General features: G+C 40.4%; 1 protein-coding gene across 8 annotated transcripts in view; it reads right to left on the reverse strand.

The window, feature by feature from the left end:
- Tomosyn (syntaxin-binding protein tomosyn) overlaps nt 1-22,168 on the reverse strand; it is a 30,253-nt gene that overhangs the window by 7,778 nt on the left and 307 nt on the right. For 3 of the 8 annotated variants that reach the window (XM_070206606.1, XM_032440426.2, XM_032440432.2), the window contains exons 2-15: nt 15,829-16,280; nt 15,072-15,169; nt 14,413-14,601; nt 14,201-14,335; nt 13,168-13,231; nt 12,886-13,093; nt 12,745-12,820; nt 12,503-12,657; nt 12,259-12,440; nt 11,316-11,480; nt 10,933-11,241; nt 10,236-10,375; nt 8,639-8,816; nt 2,239-3,181 (exon numbers count right to left, since the gene is read on the reverse strand). In XM_070206606.1, the coding sequence (XP_070062707.1) occupies nt 2,239-3,181; nt 8,639-8,816; nt 10,236-10,375; nt 10,933-11,241; nt 11,316-11,480; nt 12,259-12,440; nt 12,503-12,657; nt 12,745-12,820; nt 12,886-13,093; nt 13,168-13,231; nt 14,201-14,335; nt 14,413-14,601; nt 15,072-15,169; nt 15,829-15,951 (2,965 nt within the window). In that variant the 5' untranslated portion in view covers nt 15,952-16,280. Of the gene's footprint in view, nt 1-1,015; nt 1,077-2,238; nt 3,182-8,638; nt 8,817-10,235; nt 10,376-10,932; nt 11,242-11,315; nt 11,481-12,258; nt 12,441-12,502; nt 12,658-12,744; nt 12,821-12,885; nt 13,094-13,167; nt 13,232-14,200; nt 14,336-14,412; nt 14,602-15,071; nt 15,170-15,828; nt 16,281-18,502; nt 18,653-19,926; nt 19,960-22,168 lie in introns of those variants that run through there. The other 5 variants (XM_032440429.2, XM_032440430.2, XM_032440428.2 and 2 more) reach the window with 4 other exon arrangements.

Here is a 22,168-nt window from a genome sequence, read left to right on the forward strand (position 1 = left end):
TCGGTTATTGGCAGTTTGGTGGATCAGGCTGGCCGGCGGAACGTTGGGTCCACGAGAAACGTGGCGTACTTAGTGTTAAGAGATGACATTTATTTTCATGATGATGACGTTGATGTTTATCGTTTCTTATGAGCTATGATGCAACATGGAGTTTACACAAACAAACGTGTTACGTACAACAGTCAAAAACAACCCATTTAGTATTTAAATATATGTTATGTTTTCTTCTTTTTTTTTTGTTGGTATTTTTAGTATTTTTGGTATTTTTATAAATATATATTTTGCACAGTGCATACACAGAGTACGATTGAGGGGTTTCTTTTTGGGTGAATTAGAATATATTTAGGTGGTTTTGTGTGGTTGGTATTTTTTGTGGTATTTTTTTTTTGGTTTTTTTTTTTTTGGTTACAACAGTTATGCGTACTATATTTATATTTATGGTAGTTATGTATATACACACATACATATACATATATGTATAGATATCAAGAGACGGAGAGAGACAGAGAGAGAGAGAGAGAGTGAGAGACAGAGAGAGAGAGATAGAATTAGAGAGATAAAGACAGTTCTTTTTATATAACATTTTCGTGTTTTTTTTTTTTGCTTTTTGTTGATTTTCATATTATTTTTGCCGCCATTTTGTAAGCCGTCGCTGGGTCGAGGGGATTGGGGGGCTTATGGATACTGAGGGTCTTCACACTACTAAGTTAAGTACTGGATACATATACATATATATATATGCCTATATGTATGCATACATATATATTTGCGTATGTATGTGTAGATATGTGAGCATGTATTGTGCTTGTGCTAATTCTGCCTCTGCTTTACAAACATCTTCTTCTCTTCTTCTTGCTCTGCTGCTTACTAATACTGTTTGTTTGTGTGTGTGTGTGTATGTATGTGTGCATTAGTTGTTGTGCATGAGTGTGTGTGTGTGTGTGTGTGTGTGTGTGTGTGTGTGTGTGTGTGTGTGTGTGTGTGTGTTGTAGTTGTTGTTGTTAGAATGAATTACCAAAGAACTTCCATACAATCACATAAAGGCAGTTATATTGCAGCTCTTCTGCATCCGTTGCCTAGTTTCAGGAGAAAGAAGCATAGATAAGAATTTGATTTGCAATTGAAATTTGATTTGCATTTTTGTTGTTGCTGTTGTTGTTGTTATTGCTGTTGTTGCTGTTGTTGTTGTTGTTGTTGTTGATTGGTGCACAAACGATTTGTTGTTATTATATTACTATTAATATTTGTATTATTATCATTTAAGATTACATTTGTTGTAGTTGTAGCTATGGAAACCAAAAGAAACTCTACGAATATGTTGTCGCTATACAAAATGCAATTCGTTAAATGAAAATAATTTTGAAGCAGCCCCAACTTAACGAACCATTTCGTTCATTTACAGTTAATACACACGCTCTCTAAATTTTGTTTTCACAAATGGGCGCTTGGCGGGAACGGGGCGGGTTCTCAACTTGCATAACTACAATAAAAATCTACGGCTTGCATACGAAACATAGAAAAGCTTTTGGCAAAGAGAATGCGCGCCAGCCACAAAGAGAGCTGCAGCTAAAGACGAGCAACGTTACAGAGGGGAATGCAGGCGGAGGGGTGGTCGGGGTTTGCTTGTATGTTGCTTAAATGGGCACGTCCTAATACGCACACACTCACACACACACACACACACACACACGCACAATGCACCGCAATGTTGGCAACATGGTAAATCAGCAGCAGCAGCGTTTGCCTGTGTATTTGTGTCTGTCTGTGTGTGTGTGTGTGTGTTAATTTCGGCTCTCTCGCGATCGCTCTCACTGACTGCAACTGCTACAACTACAATTCGCAGCAGCGCAGTTGCAGCGCTGGCCTGTGTATTTCTGTCTGTCTGTGTGTGTGTGTCGATTTTCGGCTCTCTCGGCATCGCTCTCACTAACTGCAACTGCTACAACTACAATTGGGAGCCTGTCTTTTTTTTTGTTTTCGTTTTTGGTTTTTGTGTTTTTGTCTTTTTCGCTCACACGCTCACGCTCTCTGTGCGGGTGGGAGTGAGATAAACATATGGTGTTGGGCAGACAATTTTGCACGCCTTTACGCTCTCGCTTGCTTAACGTACTGACTGCAGCAATGGCCGGTTTTTGGCAGGGTTAGGAAGGGGGGGGGGGGGGGGGGGGGGTGGTTTGCTGGGTTAGGTGGTTTTGGTTGGGATTTTTGCTTAAATATCTTTGACACACGCATACTTACGTATCTTTTTGGTTAAACTGCCGCTCATGAGAGGCGACACATCGTTCTTATTGGCCCGCCCAACGCCAGCTGCAATGCCAATGGCGCCCGATCGCTGCTCTCGCGGCTGATACTTAATATTCGGCACAGAGAGCAGCCGCTGATCGCGCGACTTCTCTTTGAACTTTTGACGCGTCGGCTTTAATGGCGGCTGTCCCTGTCCCAGTTGTGCCTGCTGTGTTTCGGTGAGCGGCAGATTGTTTGGCCGCTCGCCGCTCTCCGGCGGCTGCTCAAAATCGACGCGCTTTTGCGTCGCCGTCACCGTCGCCGTTGCAGTCGACGTCGCTGCTGCCGTCGCTGGCATCTCGACCGTATCACAATTGAGCATTGCTGTGGCCGTCGCGAGGCCGACATCCTCTTCGCGGCATTCGAGCGCCTCGGCGGCAATTTCCTCGGCCGTCGCTGCCTCCGGCGAGCTCTCCTTGGGCGTATAGAATATGGCCGAGCTGTTGCGGATCGAGTCCGGCTCGGTATTGACATTGAGGCTGTTGCCGATTTTCATATTGACTTTTGATAATTGACGCTTCAAATTGAACGTTTTCCATGACATGGATTTGCGGCGATCTTGCAGCTCTTTTGGCGCCGATGTCGATGTCGACGTCGACGTCAGCGTCGCTGCCGCCTCGTCACGCTGCGGGCTTTTGGCCGCTGCCAGCGCTGTTGCTGTCGCTGCGCTGGCGCTGCCCATCAGCGACTCTTTGGTGCTGTTAATAACATCGGCCACGCCCACTGGCGATGTGGGCCTTGATACGCCCTGCACAGCCTCAGCCGCTGCCGGCGTCGCTGCCGCTGCCGCCGCCGTCGCCGCCGTAACATATGCCGACGTCGACGCCGTCAATGTCGCCTCATTCGCCTCCGGTATGAACTCAATCGACGGACTGTCCGGGCTGGTCGTATCGTTCAGCTATATATTGTATATATATATATATATATGTATGTATGTAAATATGCGTCGAACGCGCGGGTTATGTCACAGAGGGGGAAGGGAGGGAGAGTAAGTTGTGGGCGTATCGCCGCATATTTTAATAATCATATTTTTCCGGCTTTAACAGTTAAGTTCGCTTTTCGACAGGGGCAGACGATATAACCGTAAAAGAATTGAGGCGTGCGCCAAGCAGAGGCAAAGCAAAAATCGTGAAGAGAGAGCAAGAGAGACAGCGAGCGAGAGAGAGAGAGAGAGAGAGAGAGAGAGAGGGACAACAAGAGCAGCTGTGAAGTGAGCAATAAAGAAGAAGCAGCAGCAGCAGCAAAATGAGTGCAAGAATTATGTGAGAGTTATTTAAATCTTTGATCTTCCGGTTCCGGTTTATTTTCCATGAGAACTCACTTGCGACCGAGTAAAACTTCGTAAATTTCTCATTTTCGCTTTTCTATACTCAAAAACAGAAACAGAATATGTTGAAAATATTTAAGAAACGCTTTGAGACATGATTTTTAGTCCGAAATTTGCTAAGCTTTCAAATTCGGAGTATTTTGAATTTTGTGCAATTTTTGAAGATTTCTTCGCCGCGTTTACAGCTAAATACACTCAGCGAAAACTAAGTGAGAGTGCGAAAGCGTAAGAATCTAGCTTGAAAAGCGTGTTTCTTCGAATATCTGGCGGGGTTACGGAAGCAGAAGCATCTAGATCTCAAGATTCGTGAGTCAAGCTCTGTCAATTAAGGGCAGCTGGTATCCAAATAGGAAAACATTTCTAATCTGCGAGTTCCTGCATCCAAAGTTTCGTAGAGCTAACTCCTATAGTTGTCGGGGGGTATACAAATAGGGAAGTATTCCCAAGCTGCGAGAACCTACATACCAAGTCTCGTAGAACTGGCTCTTTCAATTATCGGCAGCTGGTATCCCAGATGGGGAAACATTTCTAAGCTGTGTGCCCGACGAGAACCTATACCACAAGTTGGTTCTACGAAACTGCTCTTATAATAATCGGGACCTGGTATCTACATATATGTTTAAGGAAACATTCCAAAGCTATGTTGGGAGTACGAGAACTAATATCCCAAGTTTCGCAGAGCTAACTCTTATACTTGTCGTAAGGCATACAAATAGGAAAATATACCTAAACTGTGTTTGTTCTACAAGAACCTATACCCAAAGTTTCGTAGAACTATCTCTTATAATGCTTTCGAGCTGAACATCTGGGGAAACATTCCTCAACTGTTAGCTCTACGAGAACCTACAGTCCAAGTTTTATGGAACTATCTCTTATACTAGTCGGGAGTAGGTATCCGAATAGGGATATATACCTAATCTGTGTATGCTCCAAGCGAATCTATATCCCAAGTTTCGTGGAACTAGCTCTTTCAATTGTCGGGAGCAGCTTTACAAATAGGGAAACATTCCGAAATTGTTTCCTCTACGAAAACCTATATCCAAAGTTTCGTAGAATTAGCTCCTATAAATATCAGGAACAGGCATTCAAATAGGAAAACATTCCTAAGCTGTAAACGGACTACAAGAACCTTTATCCCAATTTTCATGAAAGAAGCTCTCATAGTTCTCGAGTTATGCTCAGGTAAGCATTTCTCATATCTCATAGATACCCTGTAAATGGTAGTATATATGCTTAAGAATTGCTTATCAAAGGCTTAACACTTCTCTCCTCGTCCTCTCGATCTCTAAGGACTCGCACTCGAGTGTAAAATAGTTGAGAAAAGAATTGGAAAATTGTTTGCCCATTATAAGAATTCTGGACTCATTTCAAGTAAAAATCAATTGCATTTCTCAAATTGTGTTCATTTTAGAAGCTGCTTCTCTCTTGTAAACTTCTTCTTTTTCTTCTTTTCTTTTGCTGTTGTTGTTCGTGTTTTTCTCGTTAACTCTTTCATCACGATTTTTGCTTTGCTTTGTTTGACTTTTAAGGCGCAGATATTCTTTTTTTTTTTTTTTTTTGTATTGTATAAATATATTTAATTTACTTTGTATTCATATGGGGATACATACTAGACTTATATATATGCATGTTAAATAGTGGGGCAGGGGGTGGGGTTGGGGTTGGGGTTTGTTAAATGTAGTTTGAAAAAACTGTACACATACATAAACGGGGATACGGTATGTTATGGCACGTCGTGGAAAGTGTGAGAATACGAAAAAAAGAAAATGTTGAATATTTAAGGGTTATCCTTGACTTCAGTTGTTAGTCTGCTAATAAATACTTTTAAACTGAGTTTGAACCAGCGACTTCTAGCTGGTTTGTTCTACGCTTAGACATGAAATTGACATTAGGCACTGAGCTTGAGCCAGGGACCTCTAGCTTTTTCGTCCGACGCCCAGACAACATATAGAAATTTGCAGCTGAGTTTAAACCAGCGACCTCTCTTGTCCGATGTCCGTAGTTTGAGCTAGCGACCTCTATCATGTTTGTCCGAGGCCTGAACACCAAATTGACATCTGCCGCTGAGTTAGAACCAGCGACGTCTCGCTTGGGTGTCCGACGCTCTGACACCCCAACTGACATTTGACTTTGAACCAGATGCTCAGACTCTTAATTATCATCTGCGAGTAAGTTTAACCCAGCGACTTCTCGCTTGTGCGTCCGACACTCAGACATGCATTTGGCCAATTGCCAGCATGTTAGAACCAGCGATTTCTCATTTGCTAGTACCCACATTAGACTCGTTTTTACGGCTTGCCGTATGCTTTTGCTGATCAATCAGTTCGTCAGTCTGGATAAACTTTGTTATATATTTAGCTAAGCTTTTATTATCAGATAATAAGACTTAAGAAAAACACAGATAATTCTTAGGGCTATACATAGACTTTTTTTTTAATATTCTCACACTTTCCGCGACCTTATTTTCTGTCAAAGAAAATGCGGGATGTATATGGGGATTGCAATTAACTGAAGTTTTAAGCTGTTATATATCCTATGCAGGGCGTATAACAGTTATAACAGTTATGTCACATACACACACACACAAACACACACACTCAGGCGGAAATTAAGGAAAATTCATTTGGTTAAACATAATTTTAGAAGATATTTTGCATACTTTAATATGAATCTATATATACATATATATTATAGATGCGGCATCAATCAATATCAATCAATGGGCAATTATACATAACATTTAACAAATAGTTGAATTGTTTCACTTGTTTTTTGGTAGAGCTTATGTTTTAGTTAAGTTTTAGTTTAGTTTTGTTAGGGGTTGAAGTTTAGATTTAGTTTAGTTTAGTTTGATTTAAGTTGGTTTTGATGGATAGGCAGAAATGTTACATCTTGGTGGATTTGGTAGAGGGTCGTTCAGGTGGATAGCAGAAAAAATATTGTATGTGATAAACGCCAGGCCTCACAATTAATGAAAAAAAAAAACAACTAACACACACATACATACATGTAGACATACACTAAACACGCACATCAATCAATCAATCAATCAAAGAAACGTTTCTACTAAGTAGAGATTGGAGAAATAAATGCTAGTTGTTGTTTTTAATTTATATTGGTTGTACGTTAAGGCTTCTCGTTGAAAGAGAGCGAGAGAGCGATAGACAGAGAGATAGAGACAGGTAGAGGCAGAAAGAGAGAGAGAGAGAGAGAGAGACACTCACAACATACAAACAATCAAAATCAATCAATCAACCAAATGGCATATCAATGATGTTTCGTGGCGAGATGCGAGCAGTGAGTTGTGACAGCGTGTGCAACAATCAAAAACCAATCAATCATCAATCAATGCTAATCAATCAATCGATGCAGCGTGCAAAGGAAAATTTATAAAAAAAACACAGACACGCTCACACACTGAGTTAGATTAAATGAAAGTCAACTTGTTATTTATCTTTTTCTTGTTCAATGTTTTTTGTTTGTTAAATAAATCAATCAATCAATCAATTATGATTTACCATGCTGACAATTTGTGTGTGTTCCGTTAAAATGTTTTGAGTTTCAGGACAAAATTAGTAAAGTTTTTAAATTCAAAAGAAAGAGAGAGAGAGACAGAGATATACATATATAGACGGAGAGAGAGAGCGAGAGAGAGAGAGAGAGAGAGATGGAGAGAAGGAGAGAGAGAGTGAGAGAGAAAGAGCGCGCGCGCTTTTAAATGTTTAAAAAACCGAAATGGTTGCGCAACTGAAACTAGACTGCACTATTAAGTACACAAAATACCAAAAATATACTGACAATGCTAAAGATATACCAAAAAATATACTTAAAATATACTAAATTTGAAAAAGTTGCTTTAAAATTGAATTCGTCGAGTGACAAAAAGAACTCAAAGCGCTTGTAAGCACACTTAGACAGACAGACAGAGATAGAGAGAGAGCGAGATGTATATATATGTATATAGAGAAAGAGAGATAGAGATAGAGAGAGAGCGAGAGAGACGGATATATGTTTATAGCTTTAGCTAGTTTTGGGCGCTGGCCAAGCGTCTAACGCAGTTTCAAAACGAACTAACCAAAAAAACAAAACAAAAATCCAAACAAAAAAAAAATACGCATTAAATTTAGAACTATATGAAAAAATACTAAAATTACTACTAAAATTAGTTTTTTTCTGTTAACTACCAAATTGTTTAACTATATATATATATAAATATATTTATATACTGTTTTATATGCATAAATTACGTAGATGTTATTAAAAATGTGTAGCTAAATGTTATTTTTTTTTGGGGGGTGGGGGGAGGGGCTTTACAATTTTGTATGTTGCTTGCTTGCATATGTGTGTGTGTGTGTGTGTGTCTCTGTGTGTGTGTTTGTGTCTTTGTACTAAAAATGAGGGGAGCAAACTCAAAGGAAGTGTGTTCGAGTTTGTGTGTGAGTAAATTTTCATCAATCAAAATGCCAGACAAATGCAAATGGGTAAAGTGTTTTTTTTTTTTTTTTGTTAGTTTCTTTTGGGTTTTCGTTTTAGGCTTATGAATAAAATGGCTTAATTAACTAAAGAAAAAATAAAGAAATGCGTTTGCTACAATAAATTAGCTTGTTTCAATCGTAATCAATCAATGCAGTTATATATATATATAGATATATAAATTAAATGAGTTTAGGTTTAAAATATAGTTGTATTTTTTTTTTTTTAATATAATTTTTCATCAATCAATTTGGTATTTGTCTAACACTTGATGTGTGTATATCTGTCTGTTTGTGTGTGTGTGTCTGTCTGTGTGTGTGTGTGTTAGTGTGCGTGTTAGTGTGCGTGTCACTGATTGAAGGCGGCAACAGCATTATCATTATTAACATCATCAATCATGATCAATCAACATCATCATCATCATTACATCAATCATGATCAATCAATGATAATCAATAAGCATTTATGTGCGTTGAGCATTTAAGAGCCAACATCATCATCAATCGTTATCAATCTTGTTTTCTTGTATCATAATCATGATCAATCAGCACTTACCTGATCTGAACTGGGCGAACGGCTTTGCTCCTCTTTGCTCTCAATGCGTTTTGGACTTTTTGGTGTTCGCGAATAAGGATCGTGTGCGCCATACAGATCGGGACATGCAACACTCAATAGGCAAATTTTTTGGATTATATCAATTATGACAAGTCCATATTCGGTACCATAAGCCATTCTAAAAACAGAAAAAGAAAAGAACACGCCATCATGTCAACAACAAAACAGCGGCATACAACAAAACCAAACCAAATAAATAAATACAACGCAAAACTAACGAGTAAACAGATAACTAAAACTTGATAATCAAAATAAAATCATTATATATATTTATATTTATTTCGCACACACACACACACACGCACACACGCGCAGGCACTAAAGTCCGTTTGTCATTCAGTCTAAAGCTTGACTAAAACTAACTCTAACGAGTGGCAAGTAACGAGTCGTGAGTAGCGAGTAACTGCTTGTACTCGTTCTAGCTACAATAGCAGAACGCAAAGGCAAAGGGAAAACGTACTCTAATACGTGTGCCAAGAAACGAGTAGCGAGCAACGAGTAGCGAGTAACAAGTAACGAGTAACTGCTTTTACTCGTTCTAGGTGGTAACTGTTGTTACTACTCACGGTTACAGGGCTCTATATGAAAGGCAAAACGTACTCTAACGAGCAGCGAGTAACGGGTAGCTGTTTGTACTCGTTCAAGCTGGCAGCATTTGCAACTACTCTTGAGTAGCTAGCATTGAGTAATGAGTAGCTGCTTGTAGTCGTTCTAGCTAGCTAGAAAGGAACACAGACTTTAACTAGAAGCGAGTAGCGAGTAGCTGCTTGTACTCGTTCTAGCCGGAAACTGCGGCAGCCATGCGCAGTTGCAAGGCGCACAAAAAAAAAAACGTACACTAACTAGTGGCGAGTAACAAGTAGCTGCGTGTACTCGTTGTAACTGGCAACTTTTACAACTATTCGCGAGTAATTAGCAGAAAGTAACGAGTGTGTTCTTCAGCGAGTAGCGAGTAGTTTCTACTTAGTCCACCTGGCAGCTTTAAACTAGTTGCTAAATGCAAAAACATATCAAATTAATAACTTACTCTAACGAGTGACGATTAGCGAGTAACGAGCATCGCACATCGAGCATTTGCTTGCACTCGTTGCAGCTGCCACTACTTGAAAATGCACGCAAAATAAAACAAAAAAAAAAAAACGTACGCTAACAAGTGGCGAGTAGCGAGTAGCAGCCTGCACTCGCTCTAGCTGACAAGTGTTGCAACTACACAACAAGGCAAAAAACAAATAAACACAGTTAAGCGGGTGCGCGGGACTCGCGTTGCGTCCGTGTTATTGAAGGAGGGGGTTCAGGGGTAGCTTTTGCTCTAGGCTCTAAGTACTTTGTAGTCAGGCGCTTTCAGAGAACGTCATGCACAATATACGAATACAAACTACGAATACTCCACTAAATATTATGTTCTTTTTTTTTTTGGTCCGCGTGTCTCTTTGTGTGTGTGTGTGTTTGTGTGTGTGTGTGGGGTGTGTTTATGGGGTGAGTGGGATGTGTGTGTGTTTATGGGCATGGCTTGGGGCTTGGAGCTAATGCTACTTACAGGCCATAGCTAGAGTTGATGCACAACGAGGTAACCTGTACGGTGCGACGATTCGGCCCCGTTGTGAGGCAAACCAATTGGGATTGAAAGCCCGGCGGCTTGCGCTGGGCACCAAAACGCACTTTAAGCGTGCACTCCGTCTAGGGAATAAAACAGATTTCAATAGTTAAATATGTTATAAACATAATTCTATGTGTTAAATAGAAATATTTCAGTCGTAGATTTTTTAATTAGGCAAATTAAATGAAGAAAAAGTCGATATTTGGTTGCTTTACAGGGTACATACAGTAAATTAAATCGTTTGTCTGTTTCTTTCTGTGCCTTTCTATGCAATTCTCAACAAGTTTAAGCTTCGAAAGGTGTTTCTAGTATATGAATAATGTATATCTTAAATCGCAAAAGCAAAAGGCTTGAAAGTTTAAAATATAAATTCTTTCATTATATTCTTCCAAGCAAAGCTCGAAGATTGAAACCTTGGGATGAGGATTGTCGCATTATAAACACAGATTAGGCACCCGATACCTCTCTCAATCCCTTTCAACTATTTTAACTTCCAGATATTCTATAAGAATCGGACGCACATAGAGAGCTGTTAGGTAAAGAAAAAGCAAAGTCTAGAATCTCTAGGCCTCGTCTAGCTGTAACTGTAGCATATATATCTAGTTATATGGACTGGGAAATCGTAGTTAATACGCACCTTATCCGAATCGCTGGATTCGGTCTTTTGCACCTGATGTCCGGTGAGGAAATCGCATTCGGGACTGGTGCCATAGATGTCATCAAAGTTCTCATAGAGTATTGGTATCTCCAGCACCAGCACCTCCGATGTGGACTCGACCTTGCGAAATTTGAACAACATTACCTGACCCATGGCGCCGGCAACGCAGAGGCGTCGCGACTCCGAGCATAGAAATATCAAATGCACCGCCAGCGGATTGTCGCTGTCCGCGTGGCTCACATGACGCGGCTTCTCAAACATTTTCGCCGTCTTCAGTTTGTACAAAATCTGCCAAAGAACAGTTCACATACCAATTAAAATTGATCGAGTTAGTTAAGGGCGTATCACTAATAGAAACAGACCTGCAGTGTGCCAGCGCCCGAGTCCCAGAACTTGAGGCTGCCATCCTGATGGCCAGTGATGACAATTTCCGAGTAACTGCACGAGGCTGGTGACCATTCGCCGCCCGAAATGGGCCATTCCCGTTCCGAGAAGCCCGTCTTTTTACTTGTCGTTGTGCGACCAACCTGTCAGATAGAAAGAGAGAGAGAGAGAGAGGTGAGGGGCAGAAACATTGTTGAATAGTTGTTAAGGTTATGCAGTAATGCTTATTAAAGAAGAATCACCAATTTTTTAACCTCACGTTAAACCTCATGTCAAACTTCATCTTAGCTAACCAGCAGTTAAATTGTGGGTTTAGCGAAAAACGAATCTACTGAAATATAAACAAACTTCTAATCCTCATGTCAAACTTAATGTTTGCTAACAGTTAATTTATGTGTAAGTAGTCACAAGTTTAACTTCATGTTAGCCAACCAGCAGTTAAATTGTAGCTAAAGTCTAAAACGATCATACTGATATTTCATATACGAACTTATCTTATCCTCGTGTCAAGCTTCATGTTAGCTAACCAGCAGTTAAATGTCCAACACGAGCCCAATAAAATCTTAAATTTCTTTTCATGTCAAACTTTAAGTTTGGTTACATGCAGTAAAATTGAGTTTTACGTCTGAAACTATCCACCTGTAATTTCAACAGGGCCCTTTTTTTATCCTCAGCAGTCAAACTGACTGTTAAATGCAGAACGATTCCCAATCTCAATAAGTAACCCAATTTTTATCCTCATGTCAAGCTTCATGTTAGCTAACCAGCAGTTAATTTAAGTGTAAAGTTAAAACCTCTCCTACTGAACCCTAAAGTTAATGCCAATTTGTGTATCCCCATGTTTGATCGCATGTTATCATCCTCATGTTATTAAAGCTAGCAGCTAGCTTGGTTCTTTATCGCCTACTTAAAAATACTTACAGAATAGAAAGCAGGAACCAAATCCGATGGGCAATCGGTTAAATATGTGCAACATGTAACAGGTGATTCGTGTAAGTCCATTGGATAAGGCGATTCAAAACATGGAAAACCGGGCGTTAATAAGTCTATTAATACTAAGTCATATTGAAGCAGCACAGCTATCGCATATGGCTCCTGGGTTTCTGCAGAGAAAAAAGGCGAGCGATAAGTTTGACAAGTGTTTTTTTTATGTGCCTCGACTAACCGCAGGGCCAGGGATTCTCGCAGAGTGTAATGAAATCGCAAACGGCATGCTCCATCTCCAAAACGGTTGTGGTCTTGCCCACCATGACTGTGATGCAGTTTGACTTTGAGCCCTTCTCCGATGGCATGCCACCGGAGAAAATTGTAAAGGTTTCGCTACAAATACAATAGAAGCAAAGATGAGGTAGAGAGAGAGGCAGAGAGAGGGAGAGGGAGAGGGAGAGAGCGGCGGTTGCGACTTACCCAGTTGCGCTTGACTTCAAGTCAACTTTATAAATCGGTTTACATTTTTCCGCGTTGCCCTCCTTGTTGATTTTCGCTATGTCATCGAAAAGAAAGCTCATCAATTATCGGCCCAAAAGTGAATAATCGCCAGCCACTTACCATGCGGACAAACTTGAGACTGGGGCTTGGGCTGCGGCTTGGTCGGCCAGGAGCATATCGAGCCATCCGTGTGCGAGGATACAAAATATTTGCCCTCGTAATGCCAGGCCAAGGATTTAACCGCCTCGGCTGCCTGCCATCGTATCTCCGCGCCCTTCAACTTCAGATCCCACAGCACAAGCAGCCCGCACTCAAATGCAATAAGCAACTGTTTAGCCATTCGGGATTGAAGTTTCATTAATAAATCATGTTTATCTAGAAATTTAATGGCTAGCACTTTACCTTGTTTGCATCCAATGGATTATCACATAACGCAATCACAGCACCTGGATGACTAGTTCTAACCCTGAAAGCAATCAGAATTGTCATTCAAATATATCTGAAAACACTTTTCTAACTAAAAAAGAAAAGTTGTACATTTACACAGCCTTAACAGTTCGCTGTTAGCGCAAAATATGTTAGCTGCCAAGTTTATATAACTGTTATGTTAGATTGTTGCATTAACAGAGTGTGGGTAACTGTTAACTTAAGGTAGATGTTATGTTAGCTAAGAGCTTTAACAGTATTCCGTTAGCAGAAGGTCGTTTACTGTTAGTTTTAAGGTTAACACTGTGCTGTTATCAGAGCTAAACTAAACAGCTGGAAAACAAACATATTTACAAAGCCTTAACAGTGCGCTGTTCGCAAAAAGTAGTTAACTATTAAGTTTAGATTGCTGTTATGTTGATTTTGAGCGTTAACAGTGCACTGTAAGCAAATAAGAGCTTTAAAATTATGCTGTTAGTAGACGATCTAATATGTTATAATGTTAACTTAACTATGTTAAGCTGTACATCCAGAAGCTAAACAGTGCGCTATTAAAAATAGTACAAAAAGGTTAACTAAAGCAGCTGTTATGTTAAATGCGAGGTTAACATGGTGCTGTTAGAAACAGCACCTTTTTATGTTAATGTAATGTTTTAACTATGCTCAGCTGTATTTCCCGACTAGACGCAAGTTTCCAGAGCCCTAACAGTGTGCTGTTAGAACAACGTCATTTAAATGTTAACATTATGCAGCTATTATGTAAAATTATTGTCTTAACAGTGTGCTGGGAGCAACAGCCAATTACTGTTAATGCTTATATTATGTTTCTAACAAGATAACATTTCGACATGCGAGAGTCCTATGTTAAATGCCTGCTGTAATATGTACACTGCTGTACAATATGTTAATAGAAAGAAATTGCTTTCTAATAAAAACTTCACAAAATCCTGTTAATATTGCTGTCAATTTTGCTTTAACAGCATGATACACTGTTACTGTTAATACTCACACTTCAATTGCTTTATTCCAGTTAATAATATATCCGCTAAGTGCAAATGTATCTATGTGAACGACGTGTATGTTACCCTTCTCGGTGCCCACGTACAGCCATTTGCTGCCGACGGGCAAATGTATGCAAGTGACGCTACGAATCAAAGACGAAGACGAAAGAGAAGTAGTTAGTGCTATGTAAGTTGATTGATTGATATGGGGTTTAATTACCGCTCGCGCTGAAATTTGAGGCTCTGCACAATGAGCGGCGTCTTTTGGCGTATGCTCCACAAATGTATGGTATCGTCGGCTGTCACGGTGACCAGGGCACCCTCATTGACCAGAAATTGGGCAAAGAGCACAGCGCACTCGGATTCGCCCTCGTGTTTGGCATGCGCATCGACGCCAGGTCGGCCCAAGCTAGAGAAAGGCAACAACATAAATTACAAACGATTATCAAAAGGAATTCCAATTTATATATTCGAAATTGTCTTAAGCGAGCATTTGATACGTTGCAGCGTTGCCAGATCGCTTAAGTAACGTATTAATTTACGAAGCTTTGGAGAACTATAAAATACTGAAGCGCAGCCAACTTAATAAGCATATAAAATGTCTTGGTATTGCCAGATCGTTCGAAAAACGAATAAGGCTCAAAGTGAAATCTTTAGGTGGAATTTAAAATGCTTCAAAGATGCTTGCACAATTCCATTTTATAGCTGCCGAATTGACTTGGTAACAAGTCAAATGCTTGCCAGATCGCTTTAGTAATTTATAAATGTCATATAATAGAGCTAAGGCTAGCGCAGCTAACTTAATGAGCACATAAAGTTTTCATGTTGCCAGATCTCTTAAATAACTATTAAACTGCTTTACAGTATGCAATAACTTACATGCGTATATAGCCAGATTTATCACCAATCGCTAATAGTTTTTGTACTGGATCGAAGGCAAAGGATGTGGGTGAGTATGGAAAGCCATGGCGAAAGGTCTGTAAAGAACATATATGAGAACAAATATATATATATAGAGAAATAAATGAATGGGCACTTGGGAGAGGTGGTTGAATTTGGCATTTGCAGAGGACGTTGCTTGTTGAACGGCACTGTTATAGCCGCGTGTGTCTTATGATAGATTTAATAAAGCGCAACTACCAAATAAAACATCCGCTGGCTACAACAGACGTCAGTTGTTCTATATAGTATTCACAGTAAATCAATGTATTTGGCCTTACCCTTGCAGAAGCCTAGCACTATCTGAACATTATCAAACTCCCCCAACTCAACAAACCTAGCTCAAAGTGAGTTAAATTTGCTAACTTTCCAGATATTTCCAAAATAAAATACGATATTATGCTTTAACTATATATCCATTTCATATATCTAACATCATATATGTCGCAAAGCTCCCAAAACGATCAAAAGTTTTATTGGGTAACGCATTCAAAGTCTCTCAGCTATGAAACATTCTAGCGCAGCCAACTTAATGAGCCTACATAGTGTGCCAGTGCTGCCAGATCGCACAAGCATGGATTTACATTCAAGTATTGCCAATTAAATGAGTTTTGTAGATGTCTGCAAGGGTTTCACGGGTTTTCGGACTACGGATTGCTTAGTCTTAAATTTAAATTGAATTCAATTTGTCGCTTACTTTTTTTAGTGTAAAATGATCGGCCTTCAATTGCTCGAGTATCTCCTGCTCCTGTCGTATGGCTTGCGGCTGTACGCTTTGTCGAAATCCATCCAGAACTCCTTTAAATGTGAACTTTTTCATTTTTCTAACATGAGTCTCCCTCCGCTAATGCCGCCGCCGCCGCTGCTGCTGCTGCTGCTGCTGCTGCTGCTGCTCGTATTTTATTGGATGCCTTAAATGGATTTTATTGAGCAGCTTGTTTTTTCTGCTGCTGCTGCTTCTTCTTTTTCTGGTTGCGAGTATATGTTGTTGTTGTTTTTTTTTTTTTGGAGTTTCGGGATTTGGGAACGTCTTTTAAATCTTGCTGCAAATTTGTTTCGCTTCTGCCTCGTTTGATTTATTTAGTTTTTGGGCTTTGTTTTTGTTGTTTTGGGGAAGTGAAACTAGGTTAGCAATAGTCGAATTAAGAGCTGTAATCAACGCGAGAGCGGGACAAAAAATGTGAAATGCATTAGTTGAAAAACTTTTGTTGCATGTTCTCTCTAATGGTTGCACACACAAACACACACACACACATGGACACACAACACAAATGGTGTCTAACAATCTGATGATGCAATAGCAAAAATCACACACACACACACACACACTCACGTATACTGGCAAAACAATTGAACGGAATTGCGCTTCGCTCACAAAAAGCAAGCCACAAAAATTCACAAAATCGTTAGCATAGTTTTTAGGGCGCATTAAGGTAGCGCACACAAAGTATAGCCCACTTTTCGGGGCAGCCCATCAAAATGCACTTTTCCAATTTGTCCGCAGCGTAAGTAACTATTCCAAATAGTTGGAGAACTTTCTAATAGCTCGGACCAAACTGCTTGCAAGCTTTTGGATTTATGCCTGAAATCTAAATTGATGTCATTTGAGTGAGATTGACTGATTGACTCGCTGATGGAAGCTGCATTTTCTTAGACAGTTGTCAGTTCTTATGACATTTATTTTGAATGCCTAAGAAATAGTATGTAGCTTACATACAAGAAATCTTTGTGAATTCGGATTGAGTTGAGGTATGTATTTCACGCGTTTCGTAAGATTCACTTGCCCAAGTGGAATATCGTTTTATAAGCTACAAACTTATTTTAAGGCGCTGAGTTGAGCTATTTCACGCGTTTCGAAAGAGTCACTTGACTAAGTGGAAAATCGTTTCAGCTACAAACTCATTCTCAGGCATAGAAACTAAACTAAAACTAAAAGTTCTCTTGACCCGAAAAGATATTACCGCCAGGTAATATATAAGTTATTTATAGTTTATTGCTTTAGGCAAAATGGTTATTAAAACATAATTTTCGCATTGCGCTTTCAGATTTTGTCTTAAAATTCTATGACTGAAGGTTCCTCAGTACTCTGAGTCATCTATCTGGCTAACAAACAAAATGCACTTATCCAGTTTATCTCGGCTGTGAGCGGAAAAGTGTTTCATTAAAATGGAAATAGGCAATTAATTAAATCGTCTAACGATCTGATAAGAACAATAACGTTTATGACGGCTTTGTCGCCTGGCACAAGCCGCGCTCAAGTGTCATCTCTTCATGTTCAATGCAATGGCCGTTGAAAAGGTGCTCGCTATAAAACGAGCAGCGCCGCCAGAGACTTTGGCGAGTGCGAGCGAGATGGCAATAAAGAAATGCCAATGAGGGATGGTAATGAGGTTACTGTGTGCGAGTGTGTGTGCGTGTGTGTAAATGCGATAAATGCGGCTGTGGGCAGTGTCAAGAGTCAAATGTTAAATGGATATAATTGAAAAACGCTGTTGCCCCATTATGTTGCACAACACACACATAACACACACACACACATGCATGGGAGACCTATGGCAACATATAAGCTCGGTATATGGGTTATGTTTCTACATGTATGTATGTGTGTGTGTGTGTGTATTTGCACTTATTTTTGGGATGGCACACAAATCGATTTTTCGCACACTCATCGCACGTCAACGCTGACGTCGACGTCGACTTCGACGTCGCTGCCTTTTTCTTATTTGCAATTGTTTACGCTTTGTCAAACAAACGAATAATCGCACACACACACACACACACGCGTGCAAAAGCGCTGACTGTGTATAGTGTAGCGCCAGGACACACGAGCGCGCAACAGTGAAAGGAACAGAATAAAAAAAAAAAAAGAAAAGTGAAAAGCAAATCGCGCTGGCATACTTTAAATTTAATTTGCGCAAACAAAAGAGCACAAGCACACACGCACACACACACACAAAGAACCTGGACACAAGCAGCAGCAACAACAACAACAAAACACACGGCGCCTGACCGACGACAACCAGCCGCGTGTGTCTGTGTGCCTCTGTGTGTGTGTGTGTGTATGTGTGTAAGCTGCCTAATGATGATTAAAATGCCATCGCTTGTTGTTGGTTGTGCAAACAGCGCTTGGCGCTGGGACGCTGAGCACACACGCGCTCCCACACTCTCCGCCTCTCTCTCTCTCTCTCTCTCTCTCTCTCTCTCTTACACACACTCTCTTGTGTGTGTATGTGTGCTGCACGTATAGATAACCTCGATTTACAGATTTTTCGCACACATGCACACAAATAGCTGTACGTTTCATTGTTTTTTTTTTTTTTTCTTGTTCTTTTGTTGGTGTCTTTCTGTGCTGCTTGCTTGTTGCTACTCACTTGGTTTGACTCTACATTTCTTCTTCTTTTTTTTCACTCTTTTTTTTTTTTATTTATATACGCTTTGGCTTTGGCGCCTGATGCCTGCACACATCCAAATTGCTCGCGCCCTTGTCGCGCGTTTTTATTTATTTATTTATTTTTTTTTCTAGCTGACAAACAACAATAACAAGACACACGCAAAAAAAAATTTATGAAAAAAACAATTGGAAAAAAAAAACAAACTTAAACAATTAATGTTTTTAGTATTTTAGTGCTTTTCGCATGCACAAATATTTGGTATATCTTTGGCATATATTTGTTAGTATTTGTTTTTTTTTTTCTCGCACTAATAACAAAAATATGTGTATCAATTGATTTTTCACTCGAAAAAGCCACACTCACACACACACACACGCGCGCGCACGCAGAGACGAGACAACGACACAAATACACGCACACACACACACACACACGCGCGAAAAAAAAAATATTAAGAAGAAACAACGTAGACGGAGTCAAAGTCGAAGTCGGATACACGGGGGATATGTTAGACGAGACAAAATGCTGCTGGTTAGCTGGTTAGTTGGCTACTGGAGCTGCTGCTGCTGCTGCTGCTGGCGCTTTGGCTGCTGCTGCTGCTAGCGCTGCTGCTGCTGCTGCTGCTAACGCTGCTGCTGAAGCTGAGCTTTGTGGCGTCGCTTGTAAAGGCATTTTTTGCACCTTGCTTGGCGCACGCGAGGACAACGTGAGAGCGCACGAGCGCTGTCAACCCTGCTGAAGCACGTTCGCTCTTGCGCTCTCTTCCTGTCTGTCACCCACACTCTCGCTCTCTCTCTCTCTCTCTGTCTCTTTCGTTGACAATTGCGCGCTATTTGCTTGCGTTGGGACATAACAGAACATTTACTGTTGCATAGCGCGCGGCGCTCAGCGCTTTTTACAGTTTGTTGCTGTTGTTGCAATCTTTGCCAGCAAATGGCACAATTTGCAAACGTTTTGCCACAGTTTTCGTTATTTATGTGCCATGTGTATGCGTGTGCGTGTGTGTGTGCGCACGTGTGTGCGAGAGTGTGAGTGCTCGTAGTAGCTGCGCATTGCGCATGCTTACGCTAAGAGGCGCCCCGTCGTGTCCTGCCAGGACGTTGGCTCGCACACAATGCGAATCGTGGTGAAACCGTTTTTTGCGCGCGCGGTCACATGACACGAATCCCATGCACACACACACACACATACACACACACAGGGACACACAAATCTGTTGAGGTAGCAAGCAAAAAGGCAAACAAGCCCCTCCCCCACCCCCAACCAGCTACTGGCAATAGGCTTTGATTTTGTTTAAATTATATATGAGCGTGTGTTGCTTTAGTTCACATATTTATTGCACGCACACACGCACACACACACAGACAGACACAAGCACATGCAGAACAGTTATAAGCATTTACGTTAGCGAAACATTTGTGTAGAAGGAAACGTTGCACGTTATTTGGCCAAAAGGAAAGTCTAAACTGAACATCCGCGTTGCGCTCAACACTTTTGCTGCTGCTGCTGCTGCTTCTGCTGCTGCTGCTGCTGTATGTATGTGTGTGTGTGTGCGCAGTTTGAACGTGTATGTACATGTCCAATTAGAGAGGAGCGCGTGTCGCAAACGTGACGAGTCACGAGTCTGGAAATCTTATTTGGGATATATGCATATAGATATATACATATAGTAATCTATCTAAAATGTTAAATATACGATACTTATATGCATATATTTTACATTTTTATCAATTTAATAATGTTGAAAATCCAATTCTGTGCAAATTGCTTAAAATATCCAACCGATAAATAAATTATAGGCGCATAAATATAATAAATTTTACCAATGCGGACTTGAAACAGCGACTGTTCGCTTGTTAGTCCGACGCTCAGACATCAAATTGACTTTTGCCGCTTAGCTTGAAGTTTTTGAGTTTTTTATGCAAACTGAGTTGAATTCGAACTAATTGAAATGTCTAATAGTTATTGTGGTAAATATTCAAATACAAAAGACGCTTAAAATGTATTTCATATGTAACAAAAACTTCGGAATTCCGAAGCACCCAATTTTTGGAATTTCTATAGCATACATACATGTACACATATTTAAGATTTCTACAGAATGTGTTTAAAAACTTTTTAAAAATTGTCAATTAAAAGGTGTCGAAAAAAAAAACAATTTTAATTCATATTAAAAAAAGGCTTTTTAAAAATAGAAAATTTATAATTAATGAAAATAACACTACTTTTCGGCAACTTTCACTTTCCGAAATGTTTTTTTTTTTTTTAACTTTACCAATTCGAATCAGCTCAAGATCCGCCTCGAAAAGCGAGCAAAATACAATTAAATATTAATTTATACAAAAAATAAATGAATATTCGTGTTCTTATGGGATACAATTGTCCCATCTCTATGCCCAATACAGACACACACACATATATATACACGTATACGCATACATACACACTTGGTCAGCTTGGCAGCAGTTATGCAAAGCAGCGTCGCTTTGGTGAGCGTCGCGTCGCGTCGCGTCAAGTCGCTTTAGGGTTGCCGCAGAGCAGAGCTTTGATTTGCGTTCGCCCTTTCTCTAGGCCTAGTGCGCAATTTGGGCCAAGCGGCAATCCTGAAACCATGGCCTGGAATCGATACTTGTTGTCCTCACACACACACACACACACACACACACATACTCAGGCACACACTCATCAAAAATTTAATCAACCCAAATGTAAATACACGCACACGCACGCATACAAGCACGCGCGCACATAATAGTAAAAAATTTGCATTGAAATTGTAATGAGTTATGCCGTTAAATGTGCTCCATTCCGCAGCCGTTCAGTCGCTTAACAGTTAGCCGAAGGCGGCCATATTAATAACAACTCTCTCCCCTTATACACGCGCATACACACGCCTGTATGTATACACTCGACCCATTAACACACAGAAAAGTATGCAATAAAAAAAAAATAAAAAAAATAGCCAAGCTCTTGCGTCATATGCCCAGGAATCATCTTGGAATCGTGTTTGCAAATACGCACACACGCACACAATTTATCATCCCAATAAGAAACTTGTTGGGCAGGCACGCGCGCGTCAACCACCAGCAGCAGCAGCAGCGGCAGCGGCAGCGGCAGGCGCTGTCGCCGTCGCCATCAGTTGGCGGTCTGTTGATAGCAATATGAGGGCGCCATAAACAACAAATGCGCTGGTGGTGGCGGCCCCCAACCACACCGCAACCTCCATTGTTTGCGTGTGTGTGTGTGTGTGTGTGTGTGTGTGTTGAGTGAGATTACAAAAAGACTTCATCATTTTCGTTTAAGTGATTCATTGGTCAGTTAAATAGTTTTTATGATGCTGCGCGCAATGACGGCAACGGCAACGGCGACGGCAACGTTGACGTTGACGACGCAGCTGCTGCGCACACAAACACTACGGCAAAGCATGTTGTCATTTTTATCAGCATATGCATGTACCTATACACACATACACACACATACACATGTGCATGTGTATTGTACAATTTGCAAACACAAAAAAAAAAGAGACGAAAAAAAGTAAAACGTTGACGCTGCAAACATAACATCATCAGCGAACAAAAACAACGACAACGACAACAACAACAATAAAAAAATACGTACAAATTCCATTTCACAAAATACATT

The sequence above is a fragment of the Drosophila virilis genome, chromosome X, assembly GCF_030788295.1.
Source record: "Drosophila virilis strain 15010-1051.87 chromosome X, Dvir_AGI_RSII-ME, whole genome shotgun sequence".
NCBI classification, from domain to species: domain Eukaryota; kingdom Metazoa; phylum Arthropoda; class Insecta; order Diptera; family Drosophilidae; genus Drosophila; species Drosophila virilis.